Below are 19,382 nucleotides of genomic sequence, written 5' to 3' on the forward strand. Positions count from 1 at the left end.
CTTACTTCTTCCCATGTGGAAAATACTGATTTTTCTTGACACCAAAATAAACCTGTTCAAGGACTATTAATCCATAAGGCAGATACAGAGAAGATAGAAGGGACCTTCATTCAATGGTGAAATCTTGAGGAAACAATGCAGATGATGCAGCTTCTTTTTTTCTGAAGATTAGCCATGTGTCCAAAGTCTCAAGAATACATAAAAATAAATGGCTTCTAGCAAAGTTTTATAGTATTTGATGCTTTCTTAAAATAGGTAACTTTATTATCTTTTATAGTTTTCATTACTTAACAAATGTATTTACTTTATTTGTATAAATACCTAATAAGAATTCCAAACTCTATGATGCAGTGCTCTTTCTCCACATCTGTTCTTCTTTTGTAAACTATCATTTTGAGGAAACTCAAGCAAAATGCAATGTGTACAATGAGCTACATCCCCAGTCCTATTTTTTTATTCTTTATTTTGAAACAGGGTCTCACTGAGTTGCAAAGGGCCTAAGTAGCTGAGGCTGGCTGCAAACCGCCATCCTCCTGTCTTGGCCTCCTGAATGCTGGGGACATATCTTCATAGGTTCCCACATCCTCAGGGTTTTTTTTTTTTTTTTTTTGGTGTCCAAGACAAAGAAGACACAACAGTCTCTGAGGTAGATGGACTGTGACCGACTAACATCTACACTATCAATAGCATAGAAAAGTGGGCTGACCTGTAGGGATTACAATACTGCTACATGCGCCTGGCCTCCCAGGCCTCCCCTGAAAGCTGGACAGCAGCTCCATAACCCTAACTTCAGCACCCTGCATTCCTGCAGTCAGCATCATGTGGGCACTGCACTGGCAGGTCACCCACAGCCAAGGCTGCAGTGGCCTCCAAGTGATTAAGTGGCTTAGTGGCTGAACAGGGTGAAACGAGCCCGGGAAAACAACTTCTTAGGCACTTACAGGTGAGCAGAGTGCCGCCATGGCTTTTTCTCAAAGCAACCTCTTCCAAGCACATTTCCATGGTAATGTCCTGGGGTCTGAGATGGCATGGTCTTGCTAATTCCTGAACTACCCGCACTACATTCTTTCTTTTGCCTCTGAGCAAAGTACTTCACTCCTTTTCAGCAATACCTTTCTTGGCTCCCATTTCATACTCTTGGCCAAATTGCAAAATGTTTAAACCTTTCTGCTCTTCTTTCTCCTCTGGATTTCCTAAATGAACTTGGCTATAAGCTGACAACAATAACCATGACACCAGTCTGGATGCTTTGCTTGCCAGGCAAATTTGTCCATCGTCTTTAAATTCAACCTCACAGGAAGTCTCAGTACAATAGAAAAATATATACAGGTGAGCTTTACTCCATTTCCCTACAGAGTTGTCCTTGCCCTCTGAAACCTCACAGTCCTTACTATCCACATTCCTACTGGCATTCTGGTTGTCTGAGCTCCCACCAGAATCACCCATTAAGTGCTGCTTACAACCTTCTAACGCTTCTCCAGCCTACATCTGTGAACTTCTCTCACAAACCAGTTGCAAAGTCTTCACATCAAGTTAATCACAGCATGAACCCAATCTTTTTGGTACCAATTTCTGTTTAGTCAGTTTCCTCATCTGTGACCAAAATGCCTGAAAAGCACAACTTAGAGGAGTAAAGGTTTACTGGCTCACAGTTTTAGAGGTTTCCTCACTCTGATTGAATGATGTCTTATTTCAGAAAATAAACTATTTTCTTCTTGTTCTCAGGGGTCCAGGGACCATTTTCCTGTTCTCTCGCATGTTCTCTCTGGGGAAGGTAAAATTTCACAAGGCTGATCTTGTGGATTCCAATGAGAGAGGCCTCAAGGTCCTCACAAAAGAGACAAACTTGAAAGTATAGATTCAGGGCTCCAGGTGTAACTTGCAGAAGCTATCAGATCACATGGAAGGTACTCTACCTCAGTTTCCTTCAATAAGGTAGGAAATAAAGTTATGATCACACAACACTGACTAAATGCCAGGGTGCACATTACTGATCCGAAGGCTCACACTTAGGAAGAAGCAACAAGGTACAGCACAGTAGAGAAGAGACCAGGCAGAAGCTTCACTCTTGGTACTAGAAATACTCAACACCTTAGATACTTTAAGTCATACATGTATGCATGAATATGGGTCAATATATAGTGTAATATTAAAATATAATAGTTTGGAAGTACTTAGTAGTAATTTCTTTGCCATGTATCCCTGATTTTCTACTTAGGTAAAATAAATTGGAAGTAAGACTTAAGTCTCAAATTATTTAGTGACAGTAATACGATGAAGTGAAAAGACTGAACTTACCTCCTCTTACAAACCCATTAGTAGCTATTGCTGAAGTAGACAATCCTGTGATAGTTGTCACAACAGTGGCCATTGCTATTACAAGAACTGAAAGCCCTTTAGGGAGGAAGAAAAGAAAGTGAAAATACTTGACACTCTTATTCCAACTTGCCATATCTATGACTGGTCTCAAAGCCACGCTGTACTGCTTATTTATTGTACTCAAATCAAGCAGTAACTTCACTTACCTATTCCAGCTTGACCCACAATCCATGACAGTCTAATAAAGAGCATCACACCCCAAATGTTTAACATACAGCGTACCTAGGAGAAAAAAAGAGGCCAAGTCATAGATGAAGAAAGTACTCAAGCATAATACAATAATAACATTGAACCAGCCCAAAGTATGATAGCATATATTTGAAACTATAGACAATATAGTTGAAGTCTAACTCCTTTGTTGTTTAAAGAGCTTAATGAAAGCTTACTCTTGAGCTAAGTATAATGAAATAAGCATGAATACATAAATGTGCTCATTAAAATTATCAAAATTTGAATAAGCAGCAAAAGGTACAAGAAAATTTTAAAACTTTAGCCATTTAAAAAATAGTTCAGCTGGGTGTGGTGGCACACCCTTGTAATCCCAGCTCTTGGGAAGCCAAGACAGGAGGATAGCACAGGTTCGAAGCCAGCCTCATCTACTAAGTGAGGCTCTCAGCAACTTAGTGAGACCCTGTTTCCAAATAAAGTATAAAATAGGTCTGGGAGTATGGCCGAGAGATACACAAGACCCTGGGTTCCAACCCCAGTACTACATACATACATATATACATACAATAGCTCATATTCCCCTTTGGCATATAAATTTAATTCTTCTTGCTTATTCTTTTATAAGATTCTCATTACATGAACAGTCAGCAGATCTGAGTATTACATATTTGTTAACATGTCAACTGTTGACAAAATTTTTTTAAAAATTTACAGAGTCTAATATTTCTACCATGACTTAGGCACAGAATAAATTTTGTGCCTATTTTAAAAAAATTAATTACTAGTAAAAATCTCCCCAATTGATCAAGGATAATTTGGTTAAATTAGAGCTGGGCGTGGTGGTGCACGCTTGTAATCCCCGCACTTGGGAGGCGGAGACAGGAGGATCTTGCAGGTTCGAAGCCAGCCGTGCTAGCTTAAGAGACTCTGTTCCCCCCCACAAAAAAAAAAAAAAGAAAAAGAAAAAGAAAATAGGTCTGGGAGTGTAGCCTGGAGGTAGAAGGGCTTCCAGGAACCACAGTACCACCAAAAAAAAAAAAAAAAAAAAAAAAAAAATTGGTTAAATTAATAAATATATCTCCCTTTACTGAATTTAAAATCCAAATTATAGGAAGTATAAATTATTAATTTTGTCTTCTACAGTGCTGCGATAGTTAAAAAAAAAAGAGGGGATAAAAGAATTCTCAAGAACTGAGGAAAATATGAGGTATATTTGGAATCAACGGAAATAGGTTAACTCAAAGTAAGCTTACTAATACATACTAATACACCCTTGATCCAGCCAAACTTCACAACTCCTTTACTTTCTGCAGCATATGTGACCACGGCGTCTCTGGTTGGAGTACTTTCTTCTCCATTTGCAAAGCCATCTTCAAAAGGTTCCTATTTATAGGAAGAAATGTGAATTGTAATTAAGAATTATTTAAAATTTAAAACCACCCGACAAAGACAAACATAAAGCTAAATATACTTAACCATATTTAGGAAGACATGGTATAGATTTCTAAGAATCAAGTGCTATGGTTTGGATTTAATTTGTTCCCCCTAAGTATGTGTTCAGGTGCTGGGAGTTTAGTTCTCAGGGTGGCAGAACTGGGAGGTGGGAAACCTTTAGAGGGAGGGCCTACTTCAAGGCCCATAGGTGCCTGGGGAGCTGCCTGGATCCTTGGAGTGAGTTGCTACAAAGCCTGGGCCTGACTGGGTCTCTCTCTGGGCTCTCTGGGTGACATGGTGCTTGCTCCCACTTGTGCCACAGCCACCTCTGCTGGGAGATGGCACAGCCAAGGGGAAGCCCTTGCCACAGACCATGCCATGCTGTTTGGGCTTCTATATCCAAAACTATGAACTAACTACACTTCTTTTCTTCCCAAGTAGCCTGCCTCAGGTTATTTCATAATGGTAACAGAAAACTAATACATAAAGGTTCCTGAAATGTTTTACCTAAGAAAAATGTAAAGCAATAATATAGAAAGAAAACTTTGTTTCTTCATACTCAGTGAATACAGTTATCTAAGTACAGGCTGAGTATGCCAATCAATTCAGACCTTATCTCTTCAGCCAAAAATTTATATTACCTAGGTGCTACCCTCCCTACATCTGAAATTTCAACACTAATAAACTCCTCATTGTCAATCAAAATGCTTTTCTCTTTATAGTCCAGGACAGCAGGATTCCCATGAATCACAAGATTCATTGATAATCCTCTCCCGTACTCTCTCCATACCTACATTTATTTTATTCAGTACTCTTGGCATTTTTCTTAGGTTCAGATAAAAACTGATTGAAACAATATATTTTCACAATTAGTATTTCCTTCTTAGGTAAAGTTTTATGTCTGATTCTATAATTCTTAGTTTTTCTCTCTCTCTTTCTCAATTTTTGTTTTGTCCCAGTACACCTAAGAAGTATGGCATATTTCCAAAGCAAAACATGAATGGTGGAAGGAGATGACTGGAAAGAGAAGCTGTTCCACACCTAAAATCATGTCCCTAACACTATCTCCACAGTCTTTCCTCATTCTCAACAGCTGGGAACAAAATACAGCTCTATTTTAGGCTTTCTTTAAATATACATGAGGCAATCAAATGTATTGAAAAAAAAAATTTTAGTGTATACCCTTAAATGAATTTGGAATATGTTGATTTTTAAAAGATTATAACAAATTCTACATGACCACAGAGCAAAATCTATTTAAGAAATCAAACACCCTTAGCCTTTAGGTTGCCTACTGTCATTCTTGGCCTTGTTTTAAAATCTGATATGAACACAAAACTAGTAACCACTAAACTTGCTAGAAATATTATAAATGGTATTTTGTAAAAATATGACCAAGTATCTGTGCAGCTCAATCACAAGAACAACCCACTTCAGCTCTACTTCTTCTGTTAGAAGCATTCCAGAGTAGACAACCAATGGTGATCCCAAACAGTAAAATGATGCAACTGTTTAATTATTCAAATACAGAATGAAGACAAAAGGTTTGCCTGTTAATTCAATTAACTATAGAGTAGACAATAGTTTTAGTTTTTGCTTGAGGACATAATTCCCTTCAATTATTTTATAAAGAACAACTTTAAAAACAACTTCAAAATACTGAAAAATGTTTATAATATACAAAGAAATAAACTTTTCAATCTCTATTTAAAAAAACAAAAGCTGGGTATGGTGGTGCACACTTGTAATCCCAGTACATGAGAGGCTGAGGCAGGAGGACTGCAGGTTCAAAGTCAGCCTCGGCAACTTAGTGAGGCTCTCAGAAATTTAGCAAGACCCATTTTCAAAATTAAAAATAATAAAATAGGACTGGGGGTATAGCTCAGAGGCAAAATCCCCCTGGGTTCAATCCCCAATACCAAACATAAAAAAAAAAGCGAGTGATTTTACTAGTTTCCAACATAATATGAACAACTTTGTTTTAAAACAGATTTTCCAGTGTGTGAAATATTTTAAAATAATGATATGAACACACAAAATGAAATATTTATCATCATAATCATCTTTTAGTAATTCTTTTTTAAGAAATACTTTACTTATTAATCACTAAAATACAACTCAAAAGTTAAAATCAATTAAGTATGCTGACGGTAGTTTAATTAACAGACTTAAATATAATGAAATCGGGGACCTAACTATTAATTTTCTGAAATAACAGGAAACCAAAGTAAACCTATCTTTTTGTTTCTTGGGGGCGGGGGGCAGTAGTAGGGGCCAAATCCAAGGCCTTGTGGCTGCTAGTCAAGTTGCTCTACAACTAACCCATGCATTGTTCAGGATTCAGAGAAATAATCTTTCAAAAAGTATGACTGTGATTTTGAGTCTACAAGATTAATGGTAGGGATGAGAAGAGAATTAGATGAGAGAGAGTAAGGGGCAGGAAATAATATAGGACTCAGATAAATTAAACCATCAGCAACTGAAGAAACTTCTTAATAAGTGAAATAGGAATACTAGTGAATTATGTCACCCTGAAAAGGAACATGTTGCATTTTTGGAGCCAGAAGACAAGAGTGTACCAGGCAGTTGAAAATTTCATGACTGGCAGGATGTGTGAAGCTGTGGTATGAGAACTGCGAGAAACATAAGAGAAAACAAGGGGCTTCTGCATTTGAGTATACACAAAATATGAGGAGAACTTTGTTTCCAAGGTCATTATTTCTCTGCGGGGGGGGGGGGGGGATAATTTTACACAGTAGCAGTTCCCTTCCTTTTCATATTCAAAGCTCTAGCTCAACTTGACCATTATTTCTCCTTGGTCAATGTTTTATTGTTCCCTGCTCCCAAAGTTGCTTTAAAAAAGTAGCAACTCTTTAAATTTAAGAATAACATATTCTTAAATTAAGTGTCAAACAAACTGGTTTCACCAACTGTATCACCAAAATAGTTATTGAGACATCAAATATCTAAACTATATGAAAAACTTAAAAGAAAAGAGCAACCGCTGGGCAAGGTGACACAGGCCAGCATTTGGAAGGCTGAGACAGGAGGCCTCACAGTTCGCAGGCCACCCTTAGCTACTTAGTGAGGCCCTTTGCAACTCAGTGAGACACTGTTTCAAAATAAAAAATAAAGCCAGGCTTGGTGGTGCTTGTCAAGGCTTGGAAGGTGGAGACAGGAGGATCCTGCAAGGTTCCAAGCCAGCCTCACTGGCTTAAGAGACCATTTCCAAATAAAAAATATAAAATAGGTCTGGGAGTGTAGCAGAGAGGTAGAAGGGGTCTATTCCCAGTACCAAGTAAATAGATAAAAAATTAAAAATAAATTAGGGCTACGGGTATAGCTTGGAAGTAGAATGCCCCTGGGTTCCATCCCCAGTACAACAACAACAACAACAAAAAAGGGGGCAACTGAACTAGATATACTCCATGAAAGAAATACAAATGTCCAACAAATATATGAGAAAATGTTCAACATTATCAGCAAACAAGGAGATGCAAATCAAAACTACAAAGATTCTACCCAACCTCAATCAGAATGGCAATCTACAAAAATTCTAACAAAAATAAATGCTGATGAGGATGTAGGGCAATCGGAACTCTTATGCAGTGTTGTTGGGAAGTAAATTAGTGCAGCTGCTTATAACACTGGGTATCTTTCCAAAGAGACGAATATCAGGTTATAGAAATGCACGCATATCCATGTTTATTGCAGCATGATCTACAATCACCAAATTATGGAACCAACCTAGGTGTCTATCGACACATGAATAGATTACAAAATTACAGGATATAAACGCAATAGAATTCTACTCAGCAATAAAGAAAATTGTCATTTGCAGGAAAATGGATAGATCTAGAGGACATTAAGTGAGATAGTCATGAAAAGTGAAGGGTCACATATTTTCTCTCATATGTTGCTGTGGCCAGCCTCAAATCTACAATCCTCCTACCTGAACCTCCCAAGTACTGAAATGACAAAAATGTATAACCACAACTAGCTCACTCCCCTCTTGAAACACCACTTTCCCAGATGCTGCTACCAGGCAAATAAATATTAAGTCTTTTTTAATGACTGGTCCTAAACCCATCTCCTTTTCTAACACTTTATATTCTACAGTGATCACACCAGACTCATACCTTTAAACATCATCTGCATGTGACTCATCTAAATGTGATGAGCTCAGGTTCATCTGCAGATCAGACCTCCTTCTGAGCTTCTGTATTTATGTAAATACTGATGTTAGTACTTAGATGAGCTGTTTTCTAAAGGTAAAGGCAGATTAGGAAGATGAAAATGTTTTTGTGCTAACTAGAACAGTGAGGTTGTAAAAGAAAAGATCTGAAAATTCCCTTTCTAATGTACAAGTCTTCAATTCCATTTAGATGTACCACCCTGTTCTTTTGTGGCAAGTTTGTTTTTATTTTTTCAGGAAAGTCTAACACAGTTTACTTTTTGCCAGTCTGTTCTGGCAGGCTTATGAGAATCACCTGTCTATGTAAGCCAGTGTGCATACTTTCCACCAGGGATCATGGAGTTGATCTACGATGAACTTTTTTTCTTTGTGACCACCATCTTCTGCCTTACATGTTAGCCAGTCCACAGCCAAGAGCAGTGGGCAGGTATGAGTCTTATTCTAATCCTTAATGAAGCAGAAAAAGAAATGGCCAATGTGCTATCAAGAGTGACTTTTTTTTTTTTTTTTTGCGGGTCTGGGGATGGAACCCAGGGGCATTTGGCCTCCGAGCTACACCCCCTGTCCTATTTTTTATTCTTTATTTTGAAATCGGGTCTCACTGAGTTGCAGAGGGTCTCATTAAGTAGCTGAGGCTGTCCGTGAACTGCGATCCTCCAGTCTTGGCCTCCTGAATGGAATGCTGGGATTACAAGCGTGCGCCAACACGCCCAGCGAACAGTGACTTTTTGCTAAATTAAAAGAAAAAAGAAAAAGCTGAGCGTGGTGGTGCACACTTGCAATTCCAGCATTCGGGAGGCTGAGACTGGAGGGAACATTTTTTCAGTTTCCAATATTCAAAAATTAACTTGTCTTTTTATTTACTGATTTATTTTTTACATGCCACAGGTCATACTTCAATTCTGCTAGTCCTAGGAGAAAATGCTCCTTTTAACACTTAGTTTGTCTTCATTTTTTCAGTGGAAAAATTCTTGTGTCAAGCTCTTGATTCTTTCCTAACACTAAGATTTTATTCAGTATTTTAGAGATAAGTTATAATGTAACTGGATTTCTTTCTAAAATATTGGACAAAAAACAAGTTTTGAGAATAAAAATGTATCAAATTAAAAAAAAAAATTAGAAACCTTAACAGGATTCTAACTCTGTACCGTGGAGTGCAGGATTTCCTTCTGTGCACAAATGTTTGTCTAAATGAACTTCTCATCTTCTCATTTTTAAATGCTTCAAGTCTGCATGAAAGTGTCATAGATCTTCTCTTTCTTTGGACATCCCAGTTACTAAATCCACAAAGTTTTCATCTAAAGTATACAGCATAGCCGGGCGTGGTGGTGCACGCTTGTAATCCCCACGCTTGGGAGGCTGAGACAGGAGGATGGCACGGGTTCAAAGCCAGCCTCAGCTACTTAGTGAGACCCTGTTTCCAAATAATATAAAAAAGGTCTGGGAGTATAGCCCGGAGGTAGAAAGCCTCTGAGTTCCACCCCTAGTACCACCAAAAAAGAAAAAAAAAAGTACACAGCATAACATAGACAGTCTTTGTTGTCCTTAGCCAGAGATGAGACAATACCCAGGAAACATGATTATGCATCCATCAGGATTATTGATCATGATTTTTTTCTTTCTCCCCTCCCCAGAGTAGACTGACAAGAGTGTTTTTGTTGTTGCCTGGTACCAGGGACTGAACCCAGGAGCTTTCTACCTCTGAGCTAAACCTCCAGGCCTTTTTATCTTTTTTGTTTTGAAAAAGAGTCTCACCAGACTGCTCAGAGTCTCACCACATTGCTGAGACTGTCCTCAAACTTGTGATCATCCTGTTTCAGTCTCTCAAGTATTTGCATTACAGGGGCATACCACCACACCAGGCTTGATAAAAATATTTTCATTATGTGAAAAAAAACAAGCACTTTAACAGTCTATCTTCTATTCTCTTTTTACAGTAGACTATTAAAGGATTAATAACACTGTCTTTGTTCAGTGATTTTAGAAATGATAGGCAGAAACAATGACCTATCCATGTCTTGTTTTATAATTTGAGTTTGTTTGGAATTTTTGTTTTATTGTAATTCTACCAAACAACTGAGTGAAACTATACCAAAATGTACAATTAGGTTTCTCAAGGCGGCCATGACACTGTCTTCAGAAAGATTTAAGGATACCTAAATATCAATTCCTTTTAAAGAGGGAACTGTTCCAATCTCTTAAATATATAAAAAGGTCCAATGTAATTTCTGATGTTTTAAATTATTTGAAGATTCTGCATTTGCAAAAGCAGTCTCTGAGCATAAACTAGAAACAGATCCTTTCATTCATTCATTAAGCAAATATTTAATAACCTATTCTATCAAGTACCTTGTAATGTACTTTCAGAGCTGCTATATTCAGTAGCGGCTAGCGAAAGACAAGTCTTTTACTCTAAGTCAGATAATTTTCATTATAAAGAGCTGCCTCTATTAAGTTAAATGCCTAACCCAGTCACAGGAGGCTGCATGCCTTTTCAGTCATATTCTACTTTGGCAGGTTCGGGGGAGCATGCCTGCAGTCCCAGCTACTCCAGAGGCTGAGGCAGGAGGATCACTGAATCCTAGGAGTCACAAACAGACTTGGCTGCACAGTGAGACACTTCCTCCCCATCTCAAAAAGTAATATTAATAACAACACCCCACTGTGCTTTTCCAGATGTAGACCATCTTGGAAAATTAGTTTCCTCATATGCAAAGTGGAGATAATCCCTGCCCAGCTATACCATCCCTTGGGGTTCTTAAGGTTCTCTCAATAGAGGTCAATTTGTAATAAAGCAACCATCTAAAGCAGTAGATAGAGGCTTCTAGCTCTTGGTTATTAAGCTAATGAATACAACTTGATTATAAGACTACAAGTATCAAAGCCACATTTAAAAATAACAGTATAGTTCACTTACAGCTATATATTTAAAAAATTAAAGGGAAACTTACTGTTTTATGATCCTAACTTCAGTTCCCATCACTCTGCAGTAAGAACAAGATTAAACCACCAAATAACCCCATGGAAACAAGGGCAGCAGTCCCCCAGAAATTCACATGCATTCACTACCCAGTTAATTCTGGTTTTGGTACACCTGTTCAGAAGCTCTGATTCATCACAACATGGGAGGACCAAAGGCAGGGCAGATAAGCACTGAATCTGAATGTTCCCCACACCTCATGCGGTGGGCAAGACAGCCATGCTGGAGATGGGGTTTGGTGCTGGGTTAAGGGTCCCTGGGGACATGGCCTGGGAAATTGTTTCAAAGTTAGGCTGTTTTAACATGCCCTGCCACCAGAAACTGACCACAAGCTCTCTATTCCTCTCTGCCCCCTGCTACGATGGCCTAAAGACCTGCACCTCTGGATCCTACTTGGCAGGTGTAAAATGGACTATATATACAAAGACTGAAATCTTCAGAATCATCAGCAAATAAGCCAGCCTTCCTCTAAGCTGCAGTCACCACCACAGTGAGAACGCCAACTGAAACAAATACTACGTTCTCCTGCAGCTGGGATCCTACTCCTTTAATACCCACAACCAAGACTCTGAAACACAGGTAGCATCTTTTGGATCCTGTTTGGATGATGTTTTATGGACCACATGCAAATCTACTCTTATGTAAAGTTCTATTTATTTAATGGGAACAAAATTTGCTGTTATCGCTACCTCTGAAAAATGATTCATAAATATGTTAAACTTACACAAAAATAGGAAGATCATGGGGCACTTGTTTACAAAAATATATATTTATTAAAGGAAGTTGAATATATGAGAATTTCAGTTTTTCAAAGACAAAGTTCTATGTACTGAAAAGCATCTAGTGCTGTTTTTCTTTCATCACAAAATGCATCAAATACATACACTGCAAAACGCAGCCTAAGGAATTACACAGGAAAGCCTTTCTCATACTTTAATCTACTAAATAAGATTTCAATCCCAGACACAATTGATACACCTTGTATGCTAAATCAAGCCTTAGCAATAAAAGAAACATGAACAGAGGGAGAAAGGAGGGAAGGGAGATACAATAATTACTTATTCAGAAGGTGCTATGTCTAGGATAGTAGCTATGGCAGAGAACAGAAATTTTATAAAGATACAAAACTGTTACCTGTATTCAGGCTAGCCAGTTTCAAATTATTCTGGCAGACCTTATCATCTAAATACTAAAAACTTCTGGTAACTAATAGCACCAAAAATGTCACAAATCAACATTAAAGAAGTCCACATATGAATAAAACCAAAACAATAATTGTTTTCAGGAGTTAAATTTAAAATTCTACCAAGTTATAGACGTTTAAAAAGTAATGTAATAGCCTTTCTAGGTAAATACAATTTATTTCCATCAGTTTGAGCTATTGCTTTATTATTTCCTATAATTACACAGACATAAGGAAAATATAACAGAAATAGAATAGTTTCCCCACTGCTCTTAAAAAGTTCAAGTCAAGATTTGGTTTATAGGTTAAAGAATAATATTAGAGAGAATACTAGAAAATCCACACAAAATCAAACCATGTTTACATCAGATTTGTGTGTGTGTATGTGTGTGTGTGTGTGTGTGTGTGTGTGTGCAATATAATACTGCAAGGTACAAAAAAAGTCTGCTTTTAAAATAGTAAGTTTTTTATAGAATATATGTAATTTACATAATCTATGAGATAAACTCTAAATTCTCAGCATAGGAGACCCTCCCACTGTGACTGGCTTCCTGTAATAACAGCCACCATTCCCTGAAAGCCTACTGTGTCAGAACAACCCTAAGTGTCCTATTTCTCTGAATTCACATATCTAAGAGAAGTAGGAAGTATTATCCTTACTTCACAAATGAGGGAATAGCACTGAGCTATTAATATATAGAGCAGATTTGGGGGGGGGGTTACTGGGGGTGGAACCCAGACAGGCTTTCTACATTCAGGCTACTCTACCAGACCCATTTTATGTTTTATTTGGAAACAGGGCCTAAGTTGTTGACAGCCTCACTAAGTAGCTGCGGCTGACTTCCAACCTGTGCGATCGTCCCAACTCAGTGTCCCAAGTGCTGGGATTACAAGTGTGTGCCATCATGCCCGGCTGCAGTTAATTTTCTAAATGGTAGAAATTCACATATTACAGTTAGGGTAAATTATTGTAGCTATCCATTTTGGGCAAGGGGACAAAAGATTAGCAAATACTCAAGGCAGGAAACTATCTTGCTCAAACTTCCCAATTCCTCAGCTATTTTTGTTCTTTGCTTTGCTTCATCTTTCCCTCATTCTTTTATTTTCTACAGAAATCAAGGGTTTCGAAGGGCTTCTAAAACGGTCCTCATGAAAGATAGCAGAAGTCCTGTACTGGCACAAGAAGATTTTGTTTTGCTTTTTTTTTTTTTTTTTTAACTTTCTGTGCTGAAATAGGAAGGAAGAAGTCCTAAAGAACTCAACAGTAGAAATAATCCTACGAATGTTTATAAAATTACCAAATCCAATCTCAAAGATATCTGGGAGAGGTCCTCAGTGGGGAGGACACCGAGTTGTATGCATGTATTTCTCTGACACTTTGTACCTCAATATGTATAATGTAAAATCACAATGTACAAAAAAATCTACAACTTACTCTTAGTCATTTGGAGAGAAAATAAATAAAACAAAACAAAATGTATGTCTATTTAAAAATACTTCCCAGGATATAGTGTCTACAAATCCTTTCGCAAACACAGTGATTATAGGGTAGCTGCACCATACCACCTATAATCCAACTCTGAACACATAAAATGTTAAAAGTATGAAAGAGAGTCATGTACCCGGGTGTGGTGGCACATGCTTGTAAACCCAGTACTTGGGAGGCTGAGACAGGAGGATCGAAGGTTCACAGCCAGCCTCAGCTACTTAGTGAGGCTCTCTGCAACTTAGTGAGACCTTGTTTCAAAATAAAAAATAAAAACATAGTGCTGAGGGTATAGCTTGGAGGTAGAATGCCCCTGGGTTTAATCCCCAGTACAGCAAAGAAAAAATAATAATAGACATAATTCTATTTCAACTATGGAAGTTTATTTGGAGGCTACTGCAATAGTGTAGGTAAAACATGACAATAGTTCAATTTGTATGTTAACTAAGATTTTCTTTTTTCAATTAAGGTCAGACTAGGTTCTTTATTCTTTTAAATATTTTCCCATTGCAACCTCTGGACCCATGACCCAAGTATATATTCATGCCTTTTGAGGAGAGTTTTAACTAAAATATTTAAATTTATATAATTTTGCTTTTACTGCTGAAATACTGATTTTAAGCTATTTTTTACTGGGTGTGGTGGGTTCATGCGTGTAATCCCAGTACTTGGAAGGCTGAGACAGGAGGATCAAAGGCTTGAGGCCAGCCTTAGCAACTTAGCAAGACCATCTGCAAAGACTCTGCTTCAAATTGAAAAAAATAAAGTAAGGCTGAGGATGTAGCCCAGAAGTAAAATGCCCTTGAGTTCAATTGTGAGTACCACCAAAAATAAATAAGTATTTAAAAGAAAATTCTCCTGAAGGACTTTCTGTCTTGTTCCTTTCTTCTCCTTTAGGTCTTAGCTTAAATGTAGCCCCCTTGCCGGATGTGGTGGCGCATGCTTGTAATCCCAGCATTTGGGAGGCTGAGACAGGAAGACTCTGCAGGTTCAAAGCCAGCCTCAGCTACTTAGTGAGGCCCTATGCAACTCAGTGAGACCCTGTTTCAAAATAAAGAATAAAAAATAGGACTAGGGGTGTCGCTCAGAGGTAGAATGTCCCTGGTGGTGGTTCCAACCCCAGTACCGCAAATAAAAAAGAAAGAAAGAAAGAAAAGAAAGAAATGCAGCCCCCTCTTTCCCAGACAACCCTAAACACAGTTCTTGATCAGTATCCTTTTTATTTTCCTCTGAGGCACATGCCACGCACTGTGATTATCTTATTTATGTACAACTGTTTCTGTAATCTATATACTCACCTCCATTCCTGTAATGTATATTGAAATGCAAGGTCTGCAACAGCACAGACGTTTTCTGCCACTTTATCGAAGATAGAGTAAATGAATATTGAGCATCTATGGGCAGTATAATGCACTGAAATAGCAGAATATACAGAAACGAGAAGTGTCAACTCATAAGTCAGATGTAGACTTAAATTCAACTTGCTATTCACTGGCTACGTGATCTAACTTCTCTGGCCCTCGGTTCCCACACCTGTGATAATATTACTTATCCCACACTGTTTGATATGGCAAAATGAGAAATAAGGATGACTGTAGAGAACACAAAGACTCCTGTACATTACATTGCTGGTAATAATATCAACTGAACAACAATTTTTTTGGGGGGGCATTAGTTCCACATTGAAAAGATGCATACCCTTTAACTTTGCAATCCTACCCCTAGGTATTTTCCTAGAAATATATAATACTTCTAGGAAGCAGGATAATTGTATAAAAACTTTTCATATAAGTTTTGTTTAAAATTACCCAAAACTAAGCTGGGTATGGTTGGTGCATCCTTATAATACCAGTACTTAGAGGCTAAAATAGGAGGATCGCAGGTTTGAAACCAGCCTCACCAACTTATGGAAACTGTTTCCAAATTAAAATAATAAAATAGAGCTGGGGTTGTATCCCAGAGTTAGATGAGCCCTGGGTTCCATCCCCAATACTACAAAAACAAAAGAACTCAAACTAGAAACAATCCTAATGCTACGCACATGGGTTGGAGACCCTTTCAAAAAACAAACAAACTAAAAAATAAAAAATAAAAAAGATGGGCACAGTGGTGCATTCCTATAATCCCAGAACTTTGGGAGGCTGAAATAGGAAGATCACAAACTCAAGGTCAGCCTCATCAACAGATTGAGGCCCTGTTTCAATAAACAAACAAACAGGCTAGAGGTACAGTTCAGTGGTAGAGCACCCCTGGATTAAAAAAACAAAATACAAAAACGTTTTAAAAAGCATGAAGACTAATAGTCTTCAGGAATAAGGGCGACAAAAACCATTAAAAAAAATCAAGACCCATACCCACAGAAGTGACCATCATTAAACCAGGGCAGCAGTGGCTACTTTGTTGGAAAATTACAAAGGAGCACAGAAAAGATTTTGAAGGTGTCAGCAGCATTCTAATTCTTGGTCTGGGTTGTGTTTACATAGGTATCTACTTGATAAGGTAAATTATACCTTTATGCTTTATCTTCTTTTTATATTCCATAATAAAAAGATTCTTTAAAGTTTAAGAGATAAGCCAGGCATGGTGGCACACGCTTGTAATCCCAGCATTTGGAAGGCTGAGACAGGAGGATCACAGTTCATGACAGCCTCAGCTACTTAGTGAGGCCCTTTGCAACTCAGTGAGACCCTATTTCAAAATAAAGAATAAAAAATAGGGCTGGGAGTGTAGCTCGGAGGTAGAATGCCTCTAGGTTCCATCCCAAGTACTGCAAAAAAAGTATAAAAGATAAAATGTATTAAATGCTTGGTACATTGGCTGACATTAACAGAATATGATATCAATAAACTTAATGATCTATTAGTGCAGTTGACCATGTTGTGAGTTTAAAACTGGATGTTGAACTGGGCTTGGTGACACACACTTGTAATCCCAGTACTTGCAAGGCTGAGGGAGGAGGATCACATGGTCAGAGCCAGCCTTAGCAACTCAGAGATACTGTTCACAAATAAAAAATAAAGTTGGGGATGTAGCTCAGAAGTACAATGCCAGTATCACACATACACCACACAAAGATGTTGAACAAATACATAATACAAAAAACTAGCTGGGCGTGGTGGCACATGCTTATAATCCCCACACTTGGGAGATGGAGACAGGAGGAGCACACAAGTTCGAAGTGAGCCACGCTGGCTTAAGAGGCCCTGTTTCCAAAAATTAAAAAGTATAAAATAGGTCTGGGAGTGTAGCCCAGAGGTAGAAGGGCTTCCAGGAACCCCAGTACCACCAAAAAACAAAAACAAAAAACAAGAAACAAAAAAACTACAAAACATCATTAATCGAGACTTTATGATATACCTACTTCTAATTCAAAATTGGAAGTGTTTAATATTACTTCTATTAGAACAAACACTGATTTTTACATACATATACAATGTCACTTTTGCATAAGGAAAAAGGATTTATCAATTACAAGAGATAAGTCTTAGGGTATAGTGCAAAGAATGTGGCTTTGAAGACCAATAGTCATACTACTAGAAATATTTGCAACATTTCTGGCACTAAATTTGTGTGTGTGTGTGTGTGTGTGTGTGTGTGTGTGTGTGTGTGTGTGTGGTGTACTGGGGTTCCTGGAAGCCCTTCTACCTCCGGGCTACACTACCAGACCTATTTTTACATTTTTGTTTGGAAACAGGGTCTCCTAAGCCAGCGCACGTGGCTGGCTTGGAACCTGCGTGATCCCCCTGTCTCTGCCTCCCAAGTGCGGGGATTACAAGCGTGAGCCACCACGCCCGGCTGGCACTAAAAATTTTAAAGAGATAAACTCCTCCCTTCCTTATTTATTTTAGTGGCAAAAGTCATCCACTTTACAGCAAGACCCCATCTACAATAAAGTTAGACTGCATGTCTGAGAAGTAAAACTCAGCATTATTGAAACAATTTAAATCATAGCTAATGATAGTGAGAAGAGTGGGAAACTTTATTTCATTGTACTGTTGATAAACAAAACTTTATTGCTCAGTTTGCAAGCAACTTTTGGGTTAAATAAACCCATAATTTTTACATCATAAATGTTTAAAAGCTACTTACATCCTAATAACAAACTTTTAAACTAGCAATAAAAATACTTTAAACAGCAAAATTTCTAATGCTGAACAGCATTTGCTTAATACTAATATAAGTATTTAATTAATTACTCAAATAGCTAATTAGCAAGAAAAATATGTGCACATATATGCAAATTGAGGTACCAAATTAGTGGGCTTATTCTAACAATTTTTGTTCTAACAAGTTTTTCTATCAAGTACTAGCCAATTATATCATCTCAAAGCTACCAACATTTCCTATCCGTGCTGTCGGTGATTGGTGTATTCAGTGTAATGCTTCCCCATACAGACTACTCTTTCAAAACAAAGTATTGTTTTACAGAAATCCAATCTGCTCTGGTTAACAATGCTCTATTAATATCCAGTGGCATTAATGCAAAGCTCAAAACTCAAGTACCACAGATAAAAGTGGATGGTGTGATCATGTGACTTTACAATGAACCAAGTCAGAACTGCTGACTGCAGTCAAAGAATTCAGTCCTCTACCTAGCCATAATGTTCTTTACTAATTATTCAAAAGTGAGTTACAACAGGATTCATTCAGAATTATGTAATGTGTACACTGCTTCAAATCCCACACAACTTGCTACTGTGAACAAACTAGAAGATTCAAATATTTGCATTCAAACTACCAGAAAACTTATATTTGCGGATATTAATATAATTGTATGAACTATATTTTAAAATATCTTGTTTTAAAAACAAGAAAAGCCAAAAGTTGAGAAAGACAGAGAGAAATACACTACTAGTAGTTTCAAAATGGAAACAACAAACACAGCATTAGTACCAGAAAAAGCAATATGCGTGGAAAAGCATGAAATAACAAAAACTATATTTTTTATACATCTGATATACAGCATGGTAATTCATATACTTCTTATAGATGATATTTTTTACCATGAGTAACAATTACTTTCCCATTTTCAGTAAGGAAACAGAGTCAGCAGTGGCAAGTCCTTTTTGTAAAGATTACCTTGACAGCTCAACCATATAACTTGGAAAAGAACCCGAGGCAAATTTAAAACAAAGACAAGAGAGGAAATATGACAGATTTACCTGCATTTAAGTGAGAAAGTAATTCTCCTACTTTTTAGCTGAGTAGCTTCCATACTCTATGCATCTTGGACAACTGACAGTGAAGTGACTGGAAATTAAATGGGAATTTCTAAAAAAAGTGGGATAATAGCAAGGATAGGTCCTCAAATCTCAGTTTGCCACCAAAATGTAAACTGTTAGGTTTCTGAATGAACATTCTCAATGCTATAATCCAAAACAACTGAACATATAACTAGGACAGAGGATTCATTTGATCACAGCTTTTGGAGATTCTGAGGCTCAGTACACATCAGGTCAGGTCTGTGGGGCTCAGGGCATGGCGGTGAGAAAGGAGAGAAGGAAAGTGCTAGACTCCCAATCTCTTGTCATGGAGGCTGGCCAACAAAGAGGAAGCA

General features: G+C 37.7%; 1 protein-coding gene across 1 annotated transcript in view; it reads right to left on the bottom strand.

Annotated features, from left to right (window-relative positions):
* SLC12A2 (solute carrier family 12 member 2) overlaps window positions 1-19,382 on the bottom strand; it is a gene marked incomplete at both ends in the record, with an annotated part of 110,634 nt that overhangs the window by 76,119 nt on the left and 15,133 nt on the right. Inside the window, 3 exons of the mRNA XM_080698927.1 lie at window positions 2,299-2,394; window positions 2,526-2,601; window positions 3,811-3,930. Of these exons, the coding sequence (XP_080555053.1) occupies window positions 2,299-2,394; window positions 2,526-2,601; window positions 3,811-3,930 (292 nt within the window). The remainder of the gene's footprint in view (window positions 1-2,298; window positions 2,395-2,525; window positions 2,602-3,810; window positions 3,931-19,382) is intronic.

The sequence above is a fragment of the Muscardinus avellanarius genome (assembly GCF_963383645.1).
Source record: "Muscardinus avellanarius genome assembly, chromosome: 7".
Taxonomy (NCBI): Eukaryota; Metazoa; Chordata; class Mammalia; order Rodentia; family Gliridae; genus Muscardinus; species Muscardinus avellanarius.